Genomic DNA, 22,718 nt, shown 5'->3' with positions numbered 1-22,718 from the left:
ATAAATAACCCTAAACACTAAACTTCTATCATCTTACGTCCCCCCTGTTACCATGTGTCCCCCCTGTTACAGTGCATAGCAATAACAGGGGTGACGGTAACAGGGGGGAGATTTTATGCTAAACTTAGCCATTACTACTAGTATGATGAACAACAAGCTAGTACATGGTGACCACTAAGAACCATTTTTAACATGTTTATTAGCCATATTATAAAAATTACAAAAAAAAAATTGTTTCCACTATTAATAAGCGTAACAGGTTGGACGTGTTATGCTTTGCCACATTACAAAATCTTGCTAAAACATTGAAAAAAGGGTTGATTAAAGAGTGGTACTTACTGCCTCTTCTTCTTGAAAGTTTTCCCTCCAAAATATGTTACATCCGGGAGTGTCATGTGACTAAAAGAATAATCAGGTGATGTGTTCTATGGAATTCTTATCAGAGTAACAGGGGTGACAGTTGATTCAGGGACACAACATTTTTTAAAGATTTTAAGTATTAAACATGCATTAATAATAAAAAAGAACATTTGATGAGGAACATTAGAAATAAGCCAATCCAGAAATGATGAAAAATCTAGATTTTTTTTTTTTTTTTTAAGTTATATTTGTAACTGAAGTCGAGCAAGCATGACTGGGGACATAGTACTTTAGTGACTTGTGCTAAAATAAAAGTAATTTACTTTTAATGTATTTATCCTGTGTATATATATCAATGTGTTCTATGGTAGAGGGGGGTTAAACATACAAGAAAATGGTTTAGAAATAAGCATTAGACAAGTTTTACACTAAATATACCATATTATGTCATTAGGACTCAAATGGCACCGAATAGTAAGAATGACCCAAATATCCTGTCTCAGAGTGATGCTGAAAAACTAGTTCATGCATTTATTACTTCCAGGCTGGACTACTGTAATTCTTTATTATCAGGATGTCCTAAAAACTCACTGAAAAGCCTTCAGCTGATCCAAAATGCTGCAGCAAGGGTACTGACAGGGACTAGAAAGAGAGCATATATTTCTCCTGTTTTGGCTTCCCTTCATTGGCTTCCTGTTAAATCCAGAATTGAATTCAAAATCCTGCTCCTCACATACAAAGTCTTAAATAATCAGGCCCCATCTTATCTTAATGACCTTGTAGTACCATATCACCCCATTAGAGCACTTCGCTCTCGCTCTGCAGGCTTACTTGTTGTTCCTAGAGTATTTAAAAGTAGAATGGGAGGCAGAGCCTTCAGTTTTCAGGCCCCTCTTCTGTGGAACCAGCTTCCAGTTTGGATTCGGAGACAGACACTATCTCTACTTTCAAGATTAGGCTTAAAACTTTCCTTTTGCTAAAGCATATAGTTAGGGCTGGACCAGGTGACCCTGAATCCTCCCTTAGTTATGCTGCAATAGACGTGAGCTGCCGGGATTCCCATGATGCATTGAGTTTTCCCTTCCACTCACCTTTCTCACTCAGTATGTGTTAATAGACCTCTCTGCATCGAATCATATCTGTTATTAATCTCTGTCTCTCTTCCACAGCATGTCTTTATCCTGTTTTTCTTCTTTCACCCCAACCGGTCGCAGCAGATGGCCGCCTCCTGAGCCTGGTTCTGCCGGAGGTTTCTTCCTGTTAAAGGGAGTTTTCCTTCCCACTGTCGCCAAAGTGCTTGCTCATAGGGGGTCATATGATTGTTGGGTTTTTCTTTGTATTTATTATTGTGCTATCTACTGTACAATATAAAGCGCCTTGAGGCGACTTTTGTTGTGATTTGGCGCTATATAAATAAAATTGAATTGAATTGAATTGAATTTACGTTTATCAATCATATATCACAGATTTAGAATTTTTTGTAGTACTAAGCAACTACAGAGCGAAAGTCTGGGTCAAGCGCCGAGGCCACGGCAAGAACAAAGGAAACCTCGAAGCGTTAAAGCTAGCTTTGTAAGGGAATATAACTAAGAAATTATGAAATAAAAATGTTTTCTTTGTTGATATACTTTGTTCGCAGTGCAATTTATTTGTTGCCGGATTGTAAGAAGTAGACACAATTTCGGGCTCCCACATTTTGTGGGAGCAACGTAAATAACAGTAAAAAAACTCGTTAATGTTGTACATTAACGAGTTTTTTTTTTTACTGTTATTCAAATGCAAACATGGAAATAACGAGTAGGGAAAAAAAAATCATTCATTCTTACCTTATACTAATCGTGGTGCAGGCCAGTGCAGTGCATGAACTGATGCCTTCTCCGGTCAATTCCGCTGAGAGTAAATCAAATGTCCCGCTCTACTGTAGAAGACAATGAATACCTGGTGGGATGTACCAATGTGAGAGGGGTGCTGCGGAATAGTCCAAGTGATCGCTGCTTTAATTTCCCGGTCAACTATACATAAATTGCACGTAGACACGATTTTTTAAAGCTGGTGAACTCGACCAAGTCATTGATAACAAGTGAACAATAAATCTACTTTCTCTGGTACTTTATACCCGATCAGTTGCAATGCAATTTAATGCTCAACTACAAATCGATGGTTTTGATGGTGACCGGGCGAATGATCGTCAACTATAAATAGACGTTTTCTCGACGTTGTTGTTGTCACCTGGTCGACTATAAATAGATCAAATATCAATGACAAAAATACAACGGTGAATCAACATCTCTATAGTAAGACCGTCGGTTTACCACAGTATTTCAATGTTGTTACAACATTGGCATTTCAACCCCGACCATATACGACGGTTCGGATGAAAAATCGACATAGATTCAATGTCGTCTTGCTATCTGGGTATTGATCAATGGACATGAGCACCATTCACAGAGTGTTGGGGAATAGCTGCAATCACAGCATTGTAAGATGGCAAGAGATGTACCCTTAGGCCCCCTCCTCAATGATCAATGATCATGAGAATTTGCATATTAATGATCAAGGAACTGACCTCCCAGCCCATTGTTCCTTCAGTGGTGCTAGTTTCAGTCATTGTGCAAAGTACTGTTTATAAGATTGGGAAAACCTACAGTCAGCTGAGACTGAAGAAGTCACTTGGATGAGTGACGAAACGTTTCTCCCACTGAAAACGCTACATTCAGATGAACAGAATCAACCTTTTGGGATTTACTTACCTGGATGATTGAGCATGCATCAAGACCTCCCTTAGGCAGTACTACTAGAAGGCATAGCATACTTTTTCACTGATATGCTATAGATACCCAGGATTATCTATCCATGACGCAGATAACACACACCAATTAGTTGAACTGCAGGAATGTCTTAAAGACAAAGGCCTGGATAACCGCTAATTTCCTGCTTCTAAATTCAGATAAAACTGAGGTAATTGTACTTGGCCCTGAAAATGTTATAAAATGTTATCTTGGTCTCCAGTAACACTGTCAGGAAGTTGTTTTTGACCAGAATATCTCCTTCAATACACATAAAAAATTTGTAAGACTGCTTTCTTCCACTTGCACAATCTCTCTAAAATTAGAAACATCTTGCTTCAGAGTGACGCTCACCAGTTGATGCATTTATTACTTCTATTGCTACTGTAATTTCTTATTATCAGGATGACCCTAAATCCTCCTTTAGTTATGCTGCAATAGGTCTAGTCTGCTGGGGGATGTCCATGATGCGCTATTTCTGTGTTCACCTTTTTCACTCACTGTGTGTTTATTCACCACCCTGCATTCCATAGATAGTTGTTATTAATCTATAGCTCTCTTCCACAGGGTGTCTTTTATGCAGTCTTCCTCCTTTTCCCCCAACTGGTCGCGGCAGATTGCTGCCCATCCCTGAAAGGAAGCTTTTCCTTCCCACTGTCACCAAGTGCTTGCTCAAAGGGGGGTCTTTTGATTGTTGGGGTTCCTTTCTATTATTGTAGGATCGTTAGTTTACAGTATAAAGTGCCCCGAGGTGACTGTTGTTGTGATTTGGTGGTACATAATTCAATTAAATTTCATTTAAACAATTAGGTGAAACTGAAGCTAAGATGGGGTGTTATGGGGTTAAAACGATGCCACCTTAAAATGAAACTGAAAAAAATATTGTAAGTGAATTAAATGTACTGAAAAAAAATTTTTTCTAAAATGAAAATGATAGTGAAAAAAGATTAACTGAAACTGTAATTTTTTTTATGCTTACAATTGTTTTTTCGCTTAATTTTTTTTCAGTTTCAATTTGCTGGCACTGTTTTGCCATCCTGGAGCTTACTTTAAGGGTGGGGCTTCAGACCCGCATGCAAACTGTAATCTTGTGCTCAATTCCTTTCTAATATGTACAATGACAGTTCAAGATGATGACCTGTTAGATCTACTTCATGCTCCCAAACCTCTGCGTCAGTTTGGTCTCGGAGAGTCAGAGTTATTTCTTCTGTGTTCATTGGAAAGCAGATCACAAATGTTGGGGGGTAGTTTGGTCCAAACCCCATGTCTAACTCAGCTCTCTGAAAAGAAGCATAGTATCATTATCTTTAACTATACCAGTTTTATTAAGTGATTCTTACTCAATTCCTAAACATCTTATATATCTCCATTCATTTGGATAACAGTTTTGTACTGTCAAGGCCCAGATTCTGTTTATAGTTTCCCCCACTATATAGATTCTGATATTTCTGCCAATAAAACCTCACATGGTAAACACATCACTAATTAATTTCACTTGACACCAGACTGCGATTCACATAAAAAAAATCTTGATTCAAAAATTTAAATTAAAAATTAAATGTAGAGAATCTGCGCATTTGAATTAAGCAACTGAATCCTATCCTCAGAGCTTTTATTATGCTGTCACTATAGAAACATTTAGTCATCTTATCATCTAGTTTTATAATATTAGAATTGACTGAATTCTAGTTTCTAAAAATTCTAAAAATCAATTAAGGTCATCAAGTAGCTTCATATCTCTGCTCATATTTAAATAAGATTTCAACAACATGCCTACAGACCCTGAGAGAACTGGTTTCAGGACTTTTAAACGAACTGCAAATGACCCACAAGCTTGATGCCTTCATTCCTTCAAAGTACTTACTTTGGGTTGGATTTTACAGGCCACTGGGCAGTGAACGGTGTAGGTCTGATTTTTGATGAGGTTACATGCAGAAGGCACCAGGATGAAGTGGGAACCTTGATGTTGCCTGCTTACCTTAAGAGCCATCAGAACATGCTATTTAGAGGTTTATCCATACACAAAGCCATTTAGACAACAACACTAAATAAAATCTACAAATTTACAAAAGGGAAACATTTGCCATTTTTAATTGAAATTACTTCTATGATTTTCTATTTTGACGCCATTTCCCTTTCCTATTTTTCCAGAAAGAATTTGGACTAAGCAGTTAAAATAGTTTTGATCACTAAAAATTCACACATCGATAACATTAACCTTTATAAAAATTTTGAATGAATGTCACCCCCAGAAGCGCAGCACAATACACAAATAACTTCAAGTTCATTTTTCATGTCCTTCCAGCTGATACCATGCAGACAGATTTAGTTATAACATCGTCCCACGCACCTGCATGAGTTTTTCCTCCTTCCCATTCCTCTCATGCATTAATACACGTAGATGTCAATAAAGCTGTGGTTGTTTTTTTGTTTGTTATTTTTTTATTTAAAGTGGAAAGGAATTTCATATGTAACATGTTTCTTGTCTGTCTGCTAGCTAATGGGTACAGCTGTATTTCCCAGTGATAAAAATAATGTGTTAAGATATATAAAAGTGAGGAAGAGGCAGATAATAGATTATTTTCAGAGGTAAGGGCTGCTCACCAAGTGACATTTGATAAACTAAAAATCAAGAACTTGCATGTAATGTCCTACTTCATGTTAGAATTATTTTAACCAGACATGTAGACCATGTCTGGTTGAAGTTATCTGGTTATTGTGTATTGTGAAATGAAAATTAAATAAATTATAATTTCAGGTTACCAAATAGCTAACAGCAATTGAAACAGGATATTCTGTAGTATTGCTGTGCAGTTTACACTAAAAGATGCTGAACTCATCACTCCTTGGTTATGTCCTGGGAAGCTGCTGAGATATTAGAGAGACACGACACTGAAAGAATACTGTACTGAAATTTATGGGAGAATTTTGGTAAAGATGGTGATAGAAGCATAAATTAATGAGGAAAGCTTTAAAACCTTGCTTGTGTAAGTGAGCAAGTTTTTATCAGGTGCAACTAGTGGTTTCATAAAAGTGTTTTCTTAATTTCCAAAACATTGAATTAAAGTTTATTTACATAAAGGTTCAAAGTAACTACCCAATATGGCTGCTAAATTACACACTTGCTTCTAGAATGATTTTGATAGAAGTCATCAATTTAAGATGATGATGTTCTTTAGTAACACTTTAAACTGGCTATGGGTTGGTAAGCAGCCATAATGGCTAAGCAACATCTGCTGCAGAAGTAAATGCTGCAGCAGCAACAGCACAAGTCAGCTGATCACAGCCTGTCCACAAAGAAAATTGTGATTACCAGAAATTATTATGGAACTTTTTTGTAAGTGATTAATTTCCTCCCACTCCACCACTACAATTCCAGGCGAATACAGAGTTACACAATAATGCAATCAATTCAGATTCTATTGACACAATGAAAAAGATGAAGGTGTAATAATTATGAATGTTTACCTGATCCAGGGGAATGTTTCTTGGCAGGAGAAGCACATTGAGGTTTTGAGTCTCTTTTTTACAGTTTGGTGGTCTGAGGAACAATAAAATTTGCCCCTTTACTGGTTCTGCACTGTCCAAATCAACAACAGGACCAAAGGCAGAGAAGTGTGGGGTTTTGATTACCACATGAGTATCTGTGATCTTTAGTGGTTTGATGAAGCTCATTGTATCATCAGTGAAGTGGACAACAGAGAGGAGGCCATCAGAGAGCAGAGCTGTGAAAACACAGACCCAAAGGACATGCATTTAACTGACCACCTACTGATCCACCCATTTTAACCACCCACTCTTACAAACAGCCTTTCTATGTCTTTTCTGACCCCCTTATTGCTTCTCTGTTCCTTTCTTTTCAGTTAATTCATGTTACTAAGATCACCATCATTCACATGCATCTTCACTTTCTCCATTTTCAGTGAGTGAGCTCATGCGCACAACTATGTTCACATGTGTCTGATAGTGAGTGTCTGCATGTATTTGTGCCCATTCATATACACATTAATAATTTTAATAATTTTTTAATAAGAGGAACCATCAGAATATTCGCTCAACTCACAAGGTGACACAATTTAACTCAAATGAATGCCATATTTTATCTAAGACATTGAGGTATGCATTCAACCCTCTATGACAACATGAGTCAGAGATATATAACTGAAGCCATCCTGTCTCGAATCTCACTCGTTTTTACAAGGTCTGTGTCAGCGGGCTATTGGAACAAGGCATACATGGACAAGGACTGTTAATATGGAATTGATGTGTAATACTCTGATAAATATCAGTGGTATTTGTTTGTTTTTCATGGGAATAAGTTAAAGATAAAATTACAGTTCATGGTGAAGCTAAAACTTGCATAACTATTAGATATAGATAAATGTATTAAAATGCATAAATAGTTGTGTTTAAAATCAGTTACTTTAAAACATAATTTCATGGAATGTGAATGTCTTTAAAAAGAGAAGAGGTTTAAAAATTATTTTCTTACGCTACGTCACGTGAGTTCATGACCTTGAGTTTTTTTTTTTTTTCACTTCCGGGAGAAGACTAGAGAACAAGAGAGGAAAGAAAGGAGATATATGAAAAAATGGCGTAGTCAGAGCAAAGACTCCGGGACTGCGTATGTCGCCAATGTTGAGGTTGTTCGGCAACAACAAAACAACAGACTGTGGACTTTCCGGTAATTATTCGGAGCGTTTGAGTTGGACTTTCCGTATCCATTTGTGCTGGGTGAGCACGAGGCAAGTTTGGTTACGTTAGCTAGCCGGAGCTAGGCTAACGTCACAGTCCTTGCTGAAGGGGATACCGCCTGAACGGACAGAAGGAGTTTTGAGAGTCGTCTCGGGAGAGAGACGTTGACGGAGGACGATTCGCTACTACTGAGGGAACCGGAGATTCGTTGCTCGCTGCTGCGAGCGGAGACGGTTGCTACCGCAACGAGCGAGTGATTCATCGGATGCGGCCAAGACTTCACGGATACACGGAGGTATCGTTATTACAAAGAGCTCCAACTAAAGCGCGCCAACAAAAATAGACTAAGAGTGCACTCAAAAAAAATAAATAAAATTAGACAGTTTGAGAAAAGAGACTAAAACCTATCCCCCGGGGTTCCATTTTATTTTCTATATTCATTCTTCTTCATAAAAAAAAAAGGGTTTGAATGTGAGTTTCCTGCAAATGTTTAATACATTTTCTAAACCTGAGATCTCGTGTTGGTTTTATTGCATGGTGTTTTATCATTTAAGTATTCAGATACATAAGCGTTTACAGGCCAAGTGTACTTCCCATAGCCTCCACCTGACTATTTAGACACGAGAATCATACGATACCCTAGACTGATATTTACTTTTCGAGATGTATCTTTTATCACAGAATGTTTAACCAGGGTTAAGACTTCACCTGAAGGCATAAGGGGGGTTTTGTCACACGAGCCGGTGGTAAAAGTGTTACAGATGCAATGTTATTATCTAAGTGTCTGAAGATTCTCAGTCACCCAGGTCATCGTAGTCTAAGGAACTTGGAAAGGAAAGTGTCTGGACTTCTTGAAGTTGCTTGAAGATGTTTCACCTCTCATCTGAGAAGCTTCTTCACTTCTAAGAGCAAATGGTGGAGAGTCACAGATTTTAAGCCCTGTGGGAGTGTCCCCTAAGAGGGTCATGGACCCCTATTGATCCTCTACCTAATTACACGAGCCAAAGTGTGAAAACTGTGTGGGTCACAATCAGCCAGGGTTTTGGGTGAACCCATTGTGAAAACTAGCCCAGCCCTATCATGTGATTTCCTGAGGTCAGATGGCCCAGGATGTGAGTGGGCATTAAGGCGTCTGGGAAGGGATCTCAACACTGGATTATAGATGGCAGACAGTTGGTGTCGTAAACCACCGCCTCTGTTCAAAGATGTTCTCTCACAGTGGACATAAATGGCTTCTTTCACTCCTCTTTCAAACCATCTGTCTTCTCTGTCCAAAATGTGAACATTGGCATCCTCAAAAGAGTGACCTTTGTCCTTTAGATGCAGATGGACAGCCGAGTCTTATCCTGTCAAAGTGGCTCTTCTATGTTGTGCCATATGTTTATGAAGTGGCTGTTTGGTCTCTCCAATGTAGAGGTCTGAGCACTCCTTACTACACTGTACAGAATACACTACGTTGCCAAAGCCTTGGCTGATTGTGACCCACGTCAGTTTTCACACCTTGGTTCGTGTGATTAAGTAGAGGATCAGAGCCTACAGCACAGTAGGAACAATAGTGAGCAGTATGGACATGAGTGAGTGCTTGTAGAAGAGAGAAGGGGAACTGAATTAGAGGATGCCCAGCAACCTGCAATGATAGATGCATCTATAGTGCATCCAGAAAGGATTCACAACACTTCATTTGTTCCACATTTTGTCATGTTACAGCCTTGTTCTAAAATGGATTAAAGCCATTTTCACCTCAGAATTCTATGCACAATAATGGGTATTTGTGTTCACAACTCTTGCCACTAGGCTGAAGAGACATATCAGGGAAGCAGAGGGCATGAATTAAAACCTGTTATCCAGGCATGTACTCTCAGCTACAAGAGAATAATAACACAAGTGCAGCTGAAACTGAGCAATATTGGAAGAGCATTTGAGAGAAAGAGGTGTCACACAACACCACTGCCAAGTGGCTGGTGGACCTAAGAGCAGACTGCAGCAACCTCCCAGAGCAAGAGCCAGTCAACATCACAAAGGCAGACATACAACAAGTCTCTGGGGCGAGTGGGTGATTACTGTGGGCATTACTGTCAAAAATAATTTGCTCACCTTTCTGTGTTTCACAGTGTGGGAAGTGTAGCTGACGGACAGCATCCTCACAACATTTGATGTCGAACAGTGGCCCTGCAGCCATTTTTCCAGCTTGGTGGAGGATGCTCTCATCCCACTGGATGATTTTGTACAGGAGCTCTGCCTCCCGAGTCAAATCAAACACCAGTCCAGTCAGCGTACAGTGGAACAAACCTGAGCCAGAACTTTTGAACCTGCAGGGTATAACAGAGTTTGATCGACTTGAACTCTTAAACCCTAAAATGAAAAACTTTGTTCCTATCAGACTCTGCCTCACGATCACTGACCAAATAGACAAAAAAAAGAGAGAAATACTAAAAAAAAAAAAAAAAAAAGACTATCACTAATTTGTATTAGACTTTCAAACTGTAGCACATAGACCAAAGTAAAATAAATATCACAGTTAACGCAGAAAACTCCAGGAGCATGTAGTCCTGTATCATCTCCACTAATGATGAAAGAATGAAAACAGAATATGCAGTATTTTCTGTTGGTGGTTCCAAGGAAAGTATGTTATGACATTTCCATACTTGGAATACATACATACTTATTAAAATACAATTTCTACCTGTTTCAAAACTTTTTGCTAGCTAACAAAACAGTTTACCAACAGATTTTACATTTCTTAACAACATTACTAGAGGTCTAGATAATCTGTGTTGTTCCGATGATGAGAAAGAATAGCCATCCATGAAGTCACCAATATGGCAAAAAAAAAAAAAAAAAATCTCATGACAGTCAAATATAAATAACAGTAATAGCAGGCAGTAATTTGGACACAAGCTCAGGTTTGATCAGCTCCAGTGATGTCACATCACATATATACTTTTTTAAAAATCTTTCCTCTATATTTAAAAAAAAAAAAAAAAATAATACTTCAAATAGATTGCACACATACCTTATTGTTCAGTCTAATTTGTTAGAAAACCTACTGAGAAAGTCACATTGAAAGTTGTTACTGCTGTGGATTTATGATGTTCTTACCTGTAGGAGATTTGTGCAGATTCATTTTGAACTTTAGGTATGAAGCTGGATGGAAGCTGGAATTTAGAAAGCAACATTTGTTAATAAATGGTGAAAACTTAACTTAAGCATACTTTACAGAAGGAACACATGCTTTCTATGAGAATACAAGGTTTACACAAGACCCATGTCTTCCCTTGTGTGAGATTACAAGGCCACAGAACTGATAGTAATTTTGCTAATCAAGATCCAGCAGAAAGGGTATAAAACTGAAGCTTGATGCAGTCTGATAATTATTCACCTGTAGTGTTGTAGTGAAGTTTGTTAGTTCCATCATACAAATTCACAGCAGGCATTCAAAGAGTTTGTTTCCTAGAATCTACCAATCTTAGGATCTTCAGATTCTTCTGTAGTATAAAGAGTTTTTTCCTCACCTTTGTCGCATCTTTGGGATTTATGTCTGGTGTATTTGGACCCAGTTTGACCTCAGAGTCACCTGATGGGAGAAGACAAAATGCTGATGAAAATATACACTATGCTCTAGCTCTCTTCATAAGAACTGAGTCATTCTGACTTCAGCAGCTCAAGGCTTCCTGCCATCTTTCTTTCAAGTTAGCTGGTAGCTGTCCAAAGATGAAGTATGTTAGCTACAAACATCTACAATCTACTTGGATATTTATATTCTCTAATATTGTCTGCTACGTGTATGCACTCACTTTTCAGTGAGACTCGACAGCTACAGCCAACATGTTTTGTGTTTTCACCATACAGGGAGTGCAGAATTATTAGGCAAGTTGTATTTTTGAGGAATAATTTTATTATTGAACAACCATGTTCTCAATGAACCCAAAAAACTCATTAATATCAAAGCTGAATGTTTTTGGAAGTAGTTTTTAGTTTGTTTTTAGTTTTAGCTATTTTAGGGGGATATCTGTGTGTGCAGGTGACTATTACTGTGCATAATTATTAGGCAACTTAACAAAAAACAAATATATACCCATTTCAATTATTTATTTTTACCAGTGAAACCAATATAACAACATCTCCACATTCACAAATATACATTTCTGACATTCAAAAACAAAACAAAAACAAATCAGCGACCAATATAGCCACCTTTCTTTGCAAGGACACTCAAAAGCCTGCCATCCATGGATTCTGTCAGTGTTTTGATCTGTTCACCATCAACATGCGTGCAGCAGCAACCACAGCCTCCCAGACACTGTTCAGAGAGGTGTACTGTTTTCCCTCCTTGTAAATCTCACATTTGATGATGGACCACAGGTTCTCAATGGGGTTCAGATCAGGTGAACAAGGAGGCCATGTCATTAGTTTTTCTTCTTTTATACCCTTTCTTGCCAGCCACGCTGTGGAGTACTTGGACGCGTGTGATGGAGCATTGTCCTGCATGAAAAATCATGTTTTTCTTGAAGGATGCAGACTTCTTCCTGTACCACTGCTTGAAGAAGGTGTCTTCCAGAAACTGGCAGTAGGACTGGGAGTTGAGCTTGACTCCATCCTCAACCCGAAAAGGCCCCACAAGCTCATCTTTGATGATACCAGCCCAAACCAGTACTCCACCTCCACCTTGCTGGCGTCTGAGTCGGACTGGAGCTCTCTGCCCTTCACCAATCCAGCCACGGGCCCATCAAGACTCACTCTCATTTCATCAGTCCATCAAACCTTAGAAAAATCAGTCTTGAGATATTTCTTGGCCCAGTCTTGACGTTTCAGCTTGTGTGTCTTGTTCAGTGGTGGTCGTCTTTCAGCCTTTCTTACCTTGGCCATGTCTCTGAGTATTGCACACCTTGTGCTTTTGGGCACTCCAGTGATGTTGCAGCTCTGAAATATGGCCAAACTGGTGGCAAGTGGCATCTTGGCAGCTGCACGCTTGACTTTTCTCAGTTCATGGGCAGTTATTTTGCGCCTTGGTTTTTCCACACGCTTCTTGCGACCCTGTTGACTATTTTGAATGAAACGCTTGATTGTTCGATGATCACGCTTCAGAAGCTTTGCAATTTTAAGACTGCTGCATCCCTCTGCAAGATATCTCACTATTTTTGACTTTTCTGAGCCTGTCAAGTCCTTCTTTTGACCCATTTTGCCAAAGGAAAGGAAGTTGCCTAATAATTATGCACACCTGATATAGGGTGTTGATGTCATTAGACCACACCCCTTCTCATTACAGAGATGCACATCACCTAATATGCTTAATTGGTAGTAGGCTTTCAAGCCTATACAGCTTGGAGTAAGACAACATGCATGAAGAGGATGATGTGGACAAAATACTCATTTGCCTAATAATTCTGCACTCCCTGTATAGCAGGTGTGCTGTTGTGGTCACTATTATTCTCAATTACATGAATAATGGTCTACTTACACTACTGTGCAAAAGTCTTGATCCACACCTGATTTCTTTATGGTTTGGTAGGAAAATTGAGATAAAGTTCCAGTGATTTATTTAGTACAATTTTTTGGTGTACAAGCAGGTTTTTAAGGTAGCTTGAAAGTCAGTATTTGGTGCGTGCACATTTATTCTTCAACTTCAATGCTCTGAACTTGTGGCGGAGTGTGGTTTGTGGGTCAGCTGCAAGGAAGGGGTGGAGTGCCAGGGGAGACTGACTCACACATCTGACCTCCATCATCTAATCACGTCTCTCGTTTTGAGGATGTTGCTGGGACCGGAGAGGAGGGCGGTGTATGCTGCGGAAAATGAGGCAGCTGGAAAGCTGGACACTTAAAAAAAAAAAACCGCAGCACTGTGGTCGTCGGGTCCGTCATTGTCACTGAAGTCTCTTAGGCAGATGTTTTTGTTTTAGGTTTTGCTCATATTGTTACATTTTTTCAATTCAATTTTATTTATATAGAGCCAAATCACAACAGAAGTCACCTCAAGCTCCTTTAAGGCAAAGACCCGACAACAATCAAACAACTCCCTACAAGCAAGCACTTGGTGACAGTGGGAAGGAAAAACTCTTAACAGGAAGAAATCTCAGGGAGGGTGCTGCCTCTGCCAGTTGGGATGGAAACAGGGAAACAGGAAACTACTTAGCCCAAGAAGCACAGTCTGAGAGCAAAATACTCTTTTGTGGTGATATGGTACAAATAAAGTCTTTAAGATAAGATGGGGCCTGATTATTCAAGAACTTGTATGGGAGGATTTTAAATTTGTTTCTTCTGAAGAATGTTCGTACACTGAGTTGCCACAAAGAACTAACATTTGTAAGAATCACATACTCATGTCTGTTTCTTACTTATCTTCTCCAAAAAACTACTAAAAATCATACCTACTGCTGACTGGATTGCCAACATGTCCATTTCCAGTTCCTTTGTTTGCGCCCCCTCTGATCTACAACAACACAAGAAAAGACAGCTTTAAATGTGCATACATTATATGGCATCACCTTGTATGTGGGGAGAATGATTTTAAATTCGATTCTGGATTTAACAGGAGGCCAGTGAAGAGAAACCACTGTCCTGTCCTAGGTGACATTTCATGTCCCAATTGGCAGTCTTGGTAGCAGGGGATTGGTCCGCCAGGACGTTCGCTTCTGCCCGCCCGGCTCACAATACACCCGACCCCTACGGTGCTTCTTGCGGGTGGTGGGCTTGCAGGAAGATGGGCTCATGTCCCTTTTTTGGGCTGTGCCTGGCCAGGCCCCATGGACTAAGGCCCAGTCACCAGACGCTCGCCCTCGGGCACCTTCCCTGGGCCTAGCTCCAGGACGGGGCCCCAGTAACCCTATGCCGGTCAGGGATAGGGTTGATGGATTGGTGCTGCGGCTGCAGTGATGTGAACGCTGTACTGGTCTGTTGTGGTGAAGAGAGAGCTGAGTGTAAAAGCAAAGCTCTTGATTTACCGGTCGATCTACGTCCCTACCTTCACCTATGGTCACGAGCTGTGGGTAGTGACCGAAAGAACGAGATCGTGGATACAAGCGGTGGAAATGGGCTTCTCCCTTAAAGATAGGGTGAGAAGTTTGGCCATCTGAAAGGGGCTCAGAGTAGAGCCGCTGCTCCACATCGAAAAGAGCCAGTTGAGGTGGTTCGGGCATCTGACAAGGATGCCTTCTGGGCATCTGGAATGGGCACGTCCCACCGGGACAAGGCCCCAGGGCAGACCCAGGACACGCTGGTGAGATTATATATCTCAAGGCTGGCCTGGGAACGCCTTGGTGTTCCCCTGGACAAGCTGGAGGAGGTGGCTGGGGAGAGGGAGGTCTGGGCTTCTCTGCTTGGGCTACTGTCCCCGCAACCCAGCCCCAGATAAGCAGAAGAAGATGGATGGATGTCCTGTCCTAGCGTCACTCTGAGACAGGATCAACCAATCAAGCCTTTATTTGTCACATGCAATGTTACACATACATGTTACCTGCAGTGAAAATTTGACCCGCTTCCGACCACACATACATTGCACAAACATCACATTGGGAATAGGGCTGTGCAATATGACCAACCAAAATCTCATATCCCAATATAAGACATTTATCGTCCCGACCGATGCATGAAATTATACATTCCTAGACATAAGTTGAAACAGCTGCAATTTTCTTTGAGTATTTATTACACGGCGTGCTATGGGGTATGGAGTGACCTGATGTAGACAACAGCCCCATCTGGTTCTGCAGCCATCTTTCTGGCGCTGGACACAGACCCGCCTGCCTGATTGTTTTAATTCACTTGCAGATCAGACCATCAAAACAGCTGCAGCTTGTACCGTTGTAATGTACGACTGTTGTTTTTTCTGTTCCTGTCTCACGCTTGCAGGTCTGTGATCAACTTAGACTAAAATCTTGTAGAAACAGCAATCTAACTACAACTGTAACACACATGAAATTGTAGAAAATGATTGAGGAAAGTTCATAATACATGAGAGAAGTTTGGTTATTTAAGAGTTGTGTGTGCATTTCTCTCTCAACTAAAGACACTCACTCTGACTTTTATGGTTGAAAGCTTGTCTCAAAGCAAATTTGTTATTTTTTATGGCACTCTACTAAACAGTCATGTTCTATTAGAGAGCTGTGTAGTTCATGAAGCACACAAACAATCATATTTACCTATATCCATTGTGCTAATTTAACACTGGGGGACAGCTAGGTGAAAAGGATGATTATTTTTTTTTTAAAGAAAATAAAAAAGTTAGCAGGTAATATGTAGCCTTTACGTTTATAGCCTGATTATCTGCAGATAGCAGGTATGATTATATTCACCTTTATTTAAGAAAAAATCAACACAGATCTGTTAATTTTGTTGATGAAGGTTAAAAATTGTCAGATATAAAATCCTCTGATTTAAAAGAAGTGAGTTCTTTAAAGGAAAACATATTTACCTGAGCTGTGAGATATAAGGCAGACACTGCTGGAAACTCCTCACTTCACTCTCTTCATGTGAGCAGCCTGTCAGCTCCAGGAGGATGGAGGTCTTTCTGTCTGAGAGGTTTATGGACCAGACTGCAGGAGCTGACTGGAAAACTGACTGTAATGATGGAAGGACACTCAAGCCTGTTTTAGTCTCATAGTCCTTCACTTGGGAGTACAGATATATCAGGAAATCACACTGGATCTCTGCATCCATGTATGTCTCATTAAGTGGGAATGTTTGATATGTGCACACTGATGATAACAGCTCCAGTATCTTCTCTCCTGTCTGCTGTTCTCTCTCTGCTGCTGCACAGAACAGAGTCACAAAGAACCTGACTGCTTCATGAAGACGTGCCCTCAACTGCAAAACACTGGAACAATGAGAAGGAAACATTTAGTGATGATTTGGTCTGAGCTGCATAAATACAACCACACACTACTGATGGACTCCATCTTGTCCATGTGTGTCCTGTATATATAATGAAAGTCCATTTTAAAGCCATCTTCCATCAGATCAGCTGAACATTGTTTTTAGACTGTTACTGACTCACAACACAAACACTAATCCTGTGTGTGAAATCACTGCGTGCTGAACTGTAACTGTCATTTTATTTGCTGTCTGACTTTAGAGAGTAAAACACTAAATATCAACAACATAGAAACACACAGAGTGGAACAACAACATCTACACTTCATATCTTGTACAACAGCAGCTTCACCTGCTGCTCAGATCAGACACGTGGAAATCACACTTATTCTGCACATCTTCATGTGTTACTGGATTAAATTCAAAGATATAACTAGTTCACACATAGTAACTGCTCTTTTCTTTTTTTATGAACTCGAATCTGACATTATATTCGAAAATCCATCAGCAATGGTGATTTACAGTGTTTCTGAACATTCAAGAATTATTTGTATCTTTCATGATGTTTCAACTAGAGATGGACGATCCAATATTACGTATCGTATCGGTCCGATACTGACTTAAATTACTGGATCGGATATCGGAGAGAAAAAATGTAATCCGATCCATTAAATATCACAAAAGCACCTGACAAAACTAGCGACATGGCGTAACTCAGCTCATAACCTTGGAGCACGAACCACGTCGGAGCAGTGTGCATCACGTGATAGAGCAGCTGTGTGTATTTGTAGCCTCGCTACCAATCCAGCATTTCATCTCCGAGGAAGTTATCCCAGAGAGAAGTAAAGCAAGTGTGTAAGTTCATCTCTGAATGTTTGTAAAGCATTCCCACGTTAAGCTTAACAACCGATATATGGAGCCTCTTCTCTCCCTCTCCTGCTGCTACTTCAATCATGAAACTGATCAATGATCAGCTGATCGGCTTTTCTGTCGCGAGTCTGTCTCTTGTTTGTTTTTGGCCCACTTTGCGCAAGAAAGAGGAAACTAGCGGCTGAACAACAGCAGCACGTTTAAGCTTTATAAGCTGTTAGAATTTATTTAATATTACTTTCTACACCAGGATCCTTTTCTACGTAGTTGACGGCTGGTAACTGTGCAGGGCAAAGTTTAGCCAGGGGGGCCGATTGTGCCCCCCTTTTCCCTGTTCATGCCCTAAGACATACTTTTCTTTCTTATTCTCATTTAAAATGTCTAGCTTTTAGTAAATATTTATCTGAATCTTACACCCAAAGTTTTAATCTGATGTAAAATGTATAGAAGTCCATTACTGTGCATATTAAGTATTAAGTCTAATATACCCTAGTAAACTATAGTACTTTTCCCTTTGGGAAGTTACCATTTGTGAAGTCTGCAATTCTGTTGAAGAAAATGTTGAATCTATTTAATTACTGTGGAAAAATAATTGATTTCTGTTCATTTTTTTTTCTTTTTTTTTTTAAACACGTGCATTAAATTAAATTTAAAACGTTGATTACATCGATTAAACATTTTTTTTTCTAATTTTTTTGCTGGGAGTTGGCAACCCTATTAGCTAGGTTGCTTAATGTTGTCGCTAAGTACTCTTTAAAATACCAGAATAGGGAGGATGGTGTAGGTTTAAGTTTATTAGATTAGTGTTTTGTTTTTTTTGTTTTTTTAAACTTGAGTATGAACTTATACAAAATGCAGCAAGATATTAAAAAAAACAGTTTTATTGATTAAAAAAATACACTATATCGGATTCATATCGGTATCGGGAGATATCCAAATTTATAATATCGGTATCGTACATAAAAAAAGTGGTATCGTGCCATCTCTAGTTTCAACATGACTGTGTTGTTGTTAGTTTTCTCATTAATCACATTATTTCAAATATCTTCATACAGGGAGAAGATTATCATGTTTCAGACTCTTTCAGTCAACTAGTTCAAATAATAAAATCTGTGTGCTCCACACTCTTCTGTGATTCATTTGTTCAGTCACACAGGGACCTTCATTAACTTGGATCAGCTGGTAACAACTCACTGAAACAACTGATTTTAAACATTCAAAATATATTACTGATTACAACTATAAAATTAAATAAAAACAATATTTTGAAAATAAAACATTACTTTTTATATATGGTTGAAGAATATGTCATAAGTATTCAGTTTTTTTGAACTGATCGCACATACATCTATAATATCAGGTTCAAGGCAACAAAGTACTGCAAATAACCAAATGAGCACAGTGCTGTGCAGAAAACAATGTTTTCCTCTGATATTAGATACAGTAGAAATATAAGTGAAATATGGACTCCAAGTGGATGAAATCAAAATGTATAAACAGAAATATTGGTGACAAAAATATAATATAAAATATTAAATTGTATAATTACAGTAAATTGTTGGAAATTAAAATATTTTTTCCGCTGAGTAAGTTCATTTACCTGAGCTGTGAGATATAAGGCAGACACTGCAGGAAACTCCTCACTTCACTCTCTTCATATGAGCAGCCTGTCAGCTTCACTTGTTTCTTCTCTGGTTGGAGTTTCAGCACTTCCAGGAGGATGGAGGTCTTTCTCTCTGAGAGGTTTATGAACCAGACTGCAGGAGCTGACTGGAAAACTGACTGTAATGATGGAAGGACACTCAAGCCTGTTTTAGTCTCACAGTCCTTCACATGGGAGTACAGATCCAACAGGACAGCACACTGGATCTCTGCATCCATGTCTCTCTCATTAAGTGGGAATGTTTGATATGTGCACACTGATGATAACAGCTTCAGTATCTTCTCTCCTGTCTGCTGTTCTCTCTCTGCTGCTGCACAGAACAGATTCCCAAAGAACCTGACTGCTTCATGAAGACGTGACCAATCAGGCAAAACACTGGAACAATAAGAAGGAAACATTTAGTGATGATTTGATCTGAGCTGCATAAACACAACCACACACTACTGATGGACTCCATCTTGTCCATGTGTGTCCTGTATATATATAATGAAAGTCCATTTTAAAGCCATCTTCCATCAGAGCAGCTGAACATTGTTTTTAGACTGTTACTGACTCACAACACAAACACTAATCCTGTGTGTGAAATCACTGCGTGCTGAACTGTAACTGTCATTTTATTTGCTGTCTGACTTTAGAGAGTAAAACACTAAATATCAACGACATAGAAACACAGAGTGGAACAACAGCAGCTTCACCGGCTGCTCAGATCACACACGTGGAAATCATAATTATTCTGCACATCTTCATGTGTTATTAGAGTAAACTGAAAAGGATGCTAGTTCATCTGTATAGTGACACATTTGTTTAATTTTTTTACTTGACGCTGGTGAGATATTCTACAAAGCAATGCCAGTTTTGTCCTTCAGTTTGTCAGTACTTATAAGAATTATTAATATTTGCTAGCAAACAGGACCCATACAAACATGATACAATGATTATAGTAAGATGATTTGATACATTGCACTGTGACACACCAGTTTAATTTCCAATTTGTGATCAAATAAACTGAAATATATTTTTATAACATAGAAATATGTCACTGAAAAAATTTAAAGATCTAATTAGTTCACATATAGTGACAACTCATTTCTTATTTATGAACTTAAATCTGACATGCTATTCCAAAACCTAACAGCAGTGTCGATTTCCAGTTTTTCAAAACTAGTATTAATTTGATCTTTCATGATGTTTCAACATGACTGTGTTGTTGTTACTAAGCTACAGTTTTCTCATTAATCACATGATTTCATTATTTCATACAGGGAGAAGATTGTCACATATTTCAGACTCTTTCAGTCAAATGGTTAAAATAATAAAATCTGTGTGCTCCACACTCTTGTGATTCATTTGTTCAGTCACACAGTGACTTTCATGAACTTGGATCAGCTGCTAACAACTCACTGAAATACAACTGATTTGAAACTTTGAAAATATATTAATCAATGTGAGCATCTGGAAACTAACATTACTTTTTTATATGAGCTTACTTAATTTATAATAAGGCTTCATTTTTATGAAGTGATCACACATGTTTAAAATATCAGCCTTTAGGGGAACACAGAACTAAAAATAATAAAACAAACACAGTAGTGTACAGAGAACAAAGTTTCCCTCTGAAATTAGACAGAGTACAAATATAACTGAAAAATTACCCAATGTGTGAAAAACAACAAATCACAATATCTAAAAACTAAACAAACTCAAAGACAAGAATGTTACGTTAAATTTTAAATCATACAATAACAGTAAAATTTATAGAATTTAAATTTTTGATTTGACCCTTGATTTACCTCAGCAGTAAATGAAGATGATGAAAAAAACTGTCGTAAATTTCTTTGTTTAAGATGTTATCTGTTCTGATGCAGTGTGAATTGTATGAAGTATAATTCATTTACCTGAGCTGTGAGATATAAGGCAGACACTGAAGGAAACTCCTCACTTCACTCTCTTCATGTGAGCAGTCTGTCAGCTTCACTTGTTTCTTCTCTGGTTGGAGTTTCAGCACTTCCAGGAGGATGGAGGTCTTTCTCTCTGAGAGGTTTATGGACCAGACTGCAGGAGCTGACTGGAAAAATGGCCTCAAACCCTGAAAGTCACCTAAAAACTCTTTGCTCTTCACATATTGAAACAAATCAAGAAAGATGCTGTCTAAGTCCGTTTTAACAGGAAACAATGGGAGGAGCATCTTCACTACATTGTAGAAGTTTGGTCCATCATGAAGTGCTGCTTTCAAGCATAAATCCATGAACAGCCTCTTCTGCTCCCTCTCCAGTGTCCCATGGTATTTCTCCTGGCTCCATGAAACTGGACCTCTGAAGCTGAATGAGAGAATTTCACATGTATAAACACATTTGTGTTAATCTCAATCTTTAAAAAAATTAATAGAATTCACAGCAGGGAAGAGACACAGGGTCCGTGCCATGCTGTAGTACAAATACCACAACATCTATGATGGATATTTTGTGCAGAATGTCAATGCTTGTACAAACCCAATTCTAATAAAGCTATGATGCTGTGTGACATAAATACAAACAGTAAAATGATTTGCAAATCTCATGAAGCAGTATTTTGGTCATCGTAGAACATAAAAACACACATCAAATGTTGAAAATGAATTTGATGGGAGCAAAATATCTCCAAAAAGTTGGGATGAGGCCATGTTTACCACTCTGTAGCACCCCCTCTTCTTTTATCAACAATCACTAAACACCTGGGATCTGAGGAGTGTTGTCCCAGTCCTGTCTGATAGAGGATTCAAGCAACTCAATACAGTGGGATGCAAAATTTTGGACAACCTTGTTAATAGTCATTATTTTCCTGTATAAATCGTTGGTTGTTACGATACAAAATGTCAGTTAAATATATCATATAGGAGACACACAGTGATATTTGAGAAGTGAAATTAAGTTTCTTGGATTTACAGAAAGTGTGCAATAATTGTTTAAACAAAATCAGGCAGGTGCATAAATTTGGGCACCACAAAAAAAGAAATGAAATCAATATTTAGTATATCCGCCTTTTACAGAAATTATAGCCTCTAAACTAGGGATGCAACGATACCAATTTTTTCAAACCGATCCGATACCGATACTTGGATCTGAGTACTTGCCGATACCGAGTACAAAAACCGATACTTCTACCACACACAAGTTAAACTTAACCAGTAGTAAAGAAACGACCCCAGACAACTCTTTAACACAAACGAAACGTTTACTGAGCGTAAGGGCAGAGACAAATACTGTACAACACATCCCTTTTTAAACTCAAATGATATTCCAATTCCTTAACCAAATGAAATACACTGTATAAATGAAATAATTCCCTTTCAAATTATATTAAACAACCCAACTTATGTTATCACCTTTTGGTAAGTGACTCACTAATATACACTCCAAAACACGTTATATAAATCCACTAAACATACAATATTCACACATGGGCCCCACACACACTCACATTCACACTTGTTGCAGGCCTGTTTGTTGCTCACGCCGGACGATGGAGAAAAATCCTCTTCTCCCCAGTAAGAGCACAAAAGT

At 38.7% G+C, this 22,718-nt stretch overlaps 1 protein-coding gene across 1 annotated transcript in view; it reads right to left on the bottom strand.

Moving 5' to 3' along the window:
* The window catches only part of LOC120436496, a 69,702-nt gene extending 53,400 nt beyond the window's left edge, over positions 1-16,302 (bottom strand). Inside the window, exons 1-8 of the mRNA XM_039607552.1 lie at positions 16,249-16,302; positions 14,207-14,268; positions 11,354-11,415; positions 10,941-10,996; positions 9,936-10,150; positions 6,615-6,871; positions 5,011-5,124; positions 4,285-4,426 (exon numbers count right to left, since the gene is read on the bottom strand). Coding sequence (XP_039463486.1) covers positions 4,285-4,426; positions 5,011-5,124; positions 6,615-6,871; positions 9,936-10,150; positions 10,941-10,996; positions 11,354-11,415; positions 14,207-14,237 — 877 coding nt within the window. The 5' untranslated portion in view covers positions 14,238-14,268; positions 16,249-16,302. The remainder of the gene's footprint in view (positions 1-4,284; positions 4,427-5,010; positions 5,125-6,614; positions 6,872-9,935; positions 10,151-10,940; positions 10,997-11,353; positions 11,416-14,206; positions 14,269-16,248) is intronic.
* Positions 16,303-22,718: the final 6,416 nt, after the last annotated feature.

This window comes from Oreochromis aureus, linkage group 23 (assembly GCF_013358895.1).
Source record: "Oreochromis aureus strain Israel breed Guangdong linkage group 23, ZZ_aureus, whole genome shotgun sequence".
Lineage (NCBI taxonomy): Eukaryota > Metazoa > Chordata > Actinopteri > Cichliformes > Cichlidae > Oreochromis > Oreochromis aureus.
The sequence above is the reverse complement of the archived record's forward strand: the minus strand, read 5'-3'. Positions and strand labels throughout refer to the sequence as shown.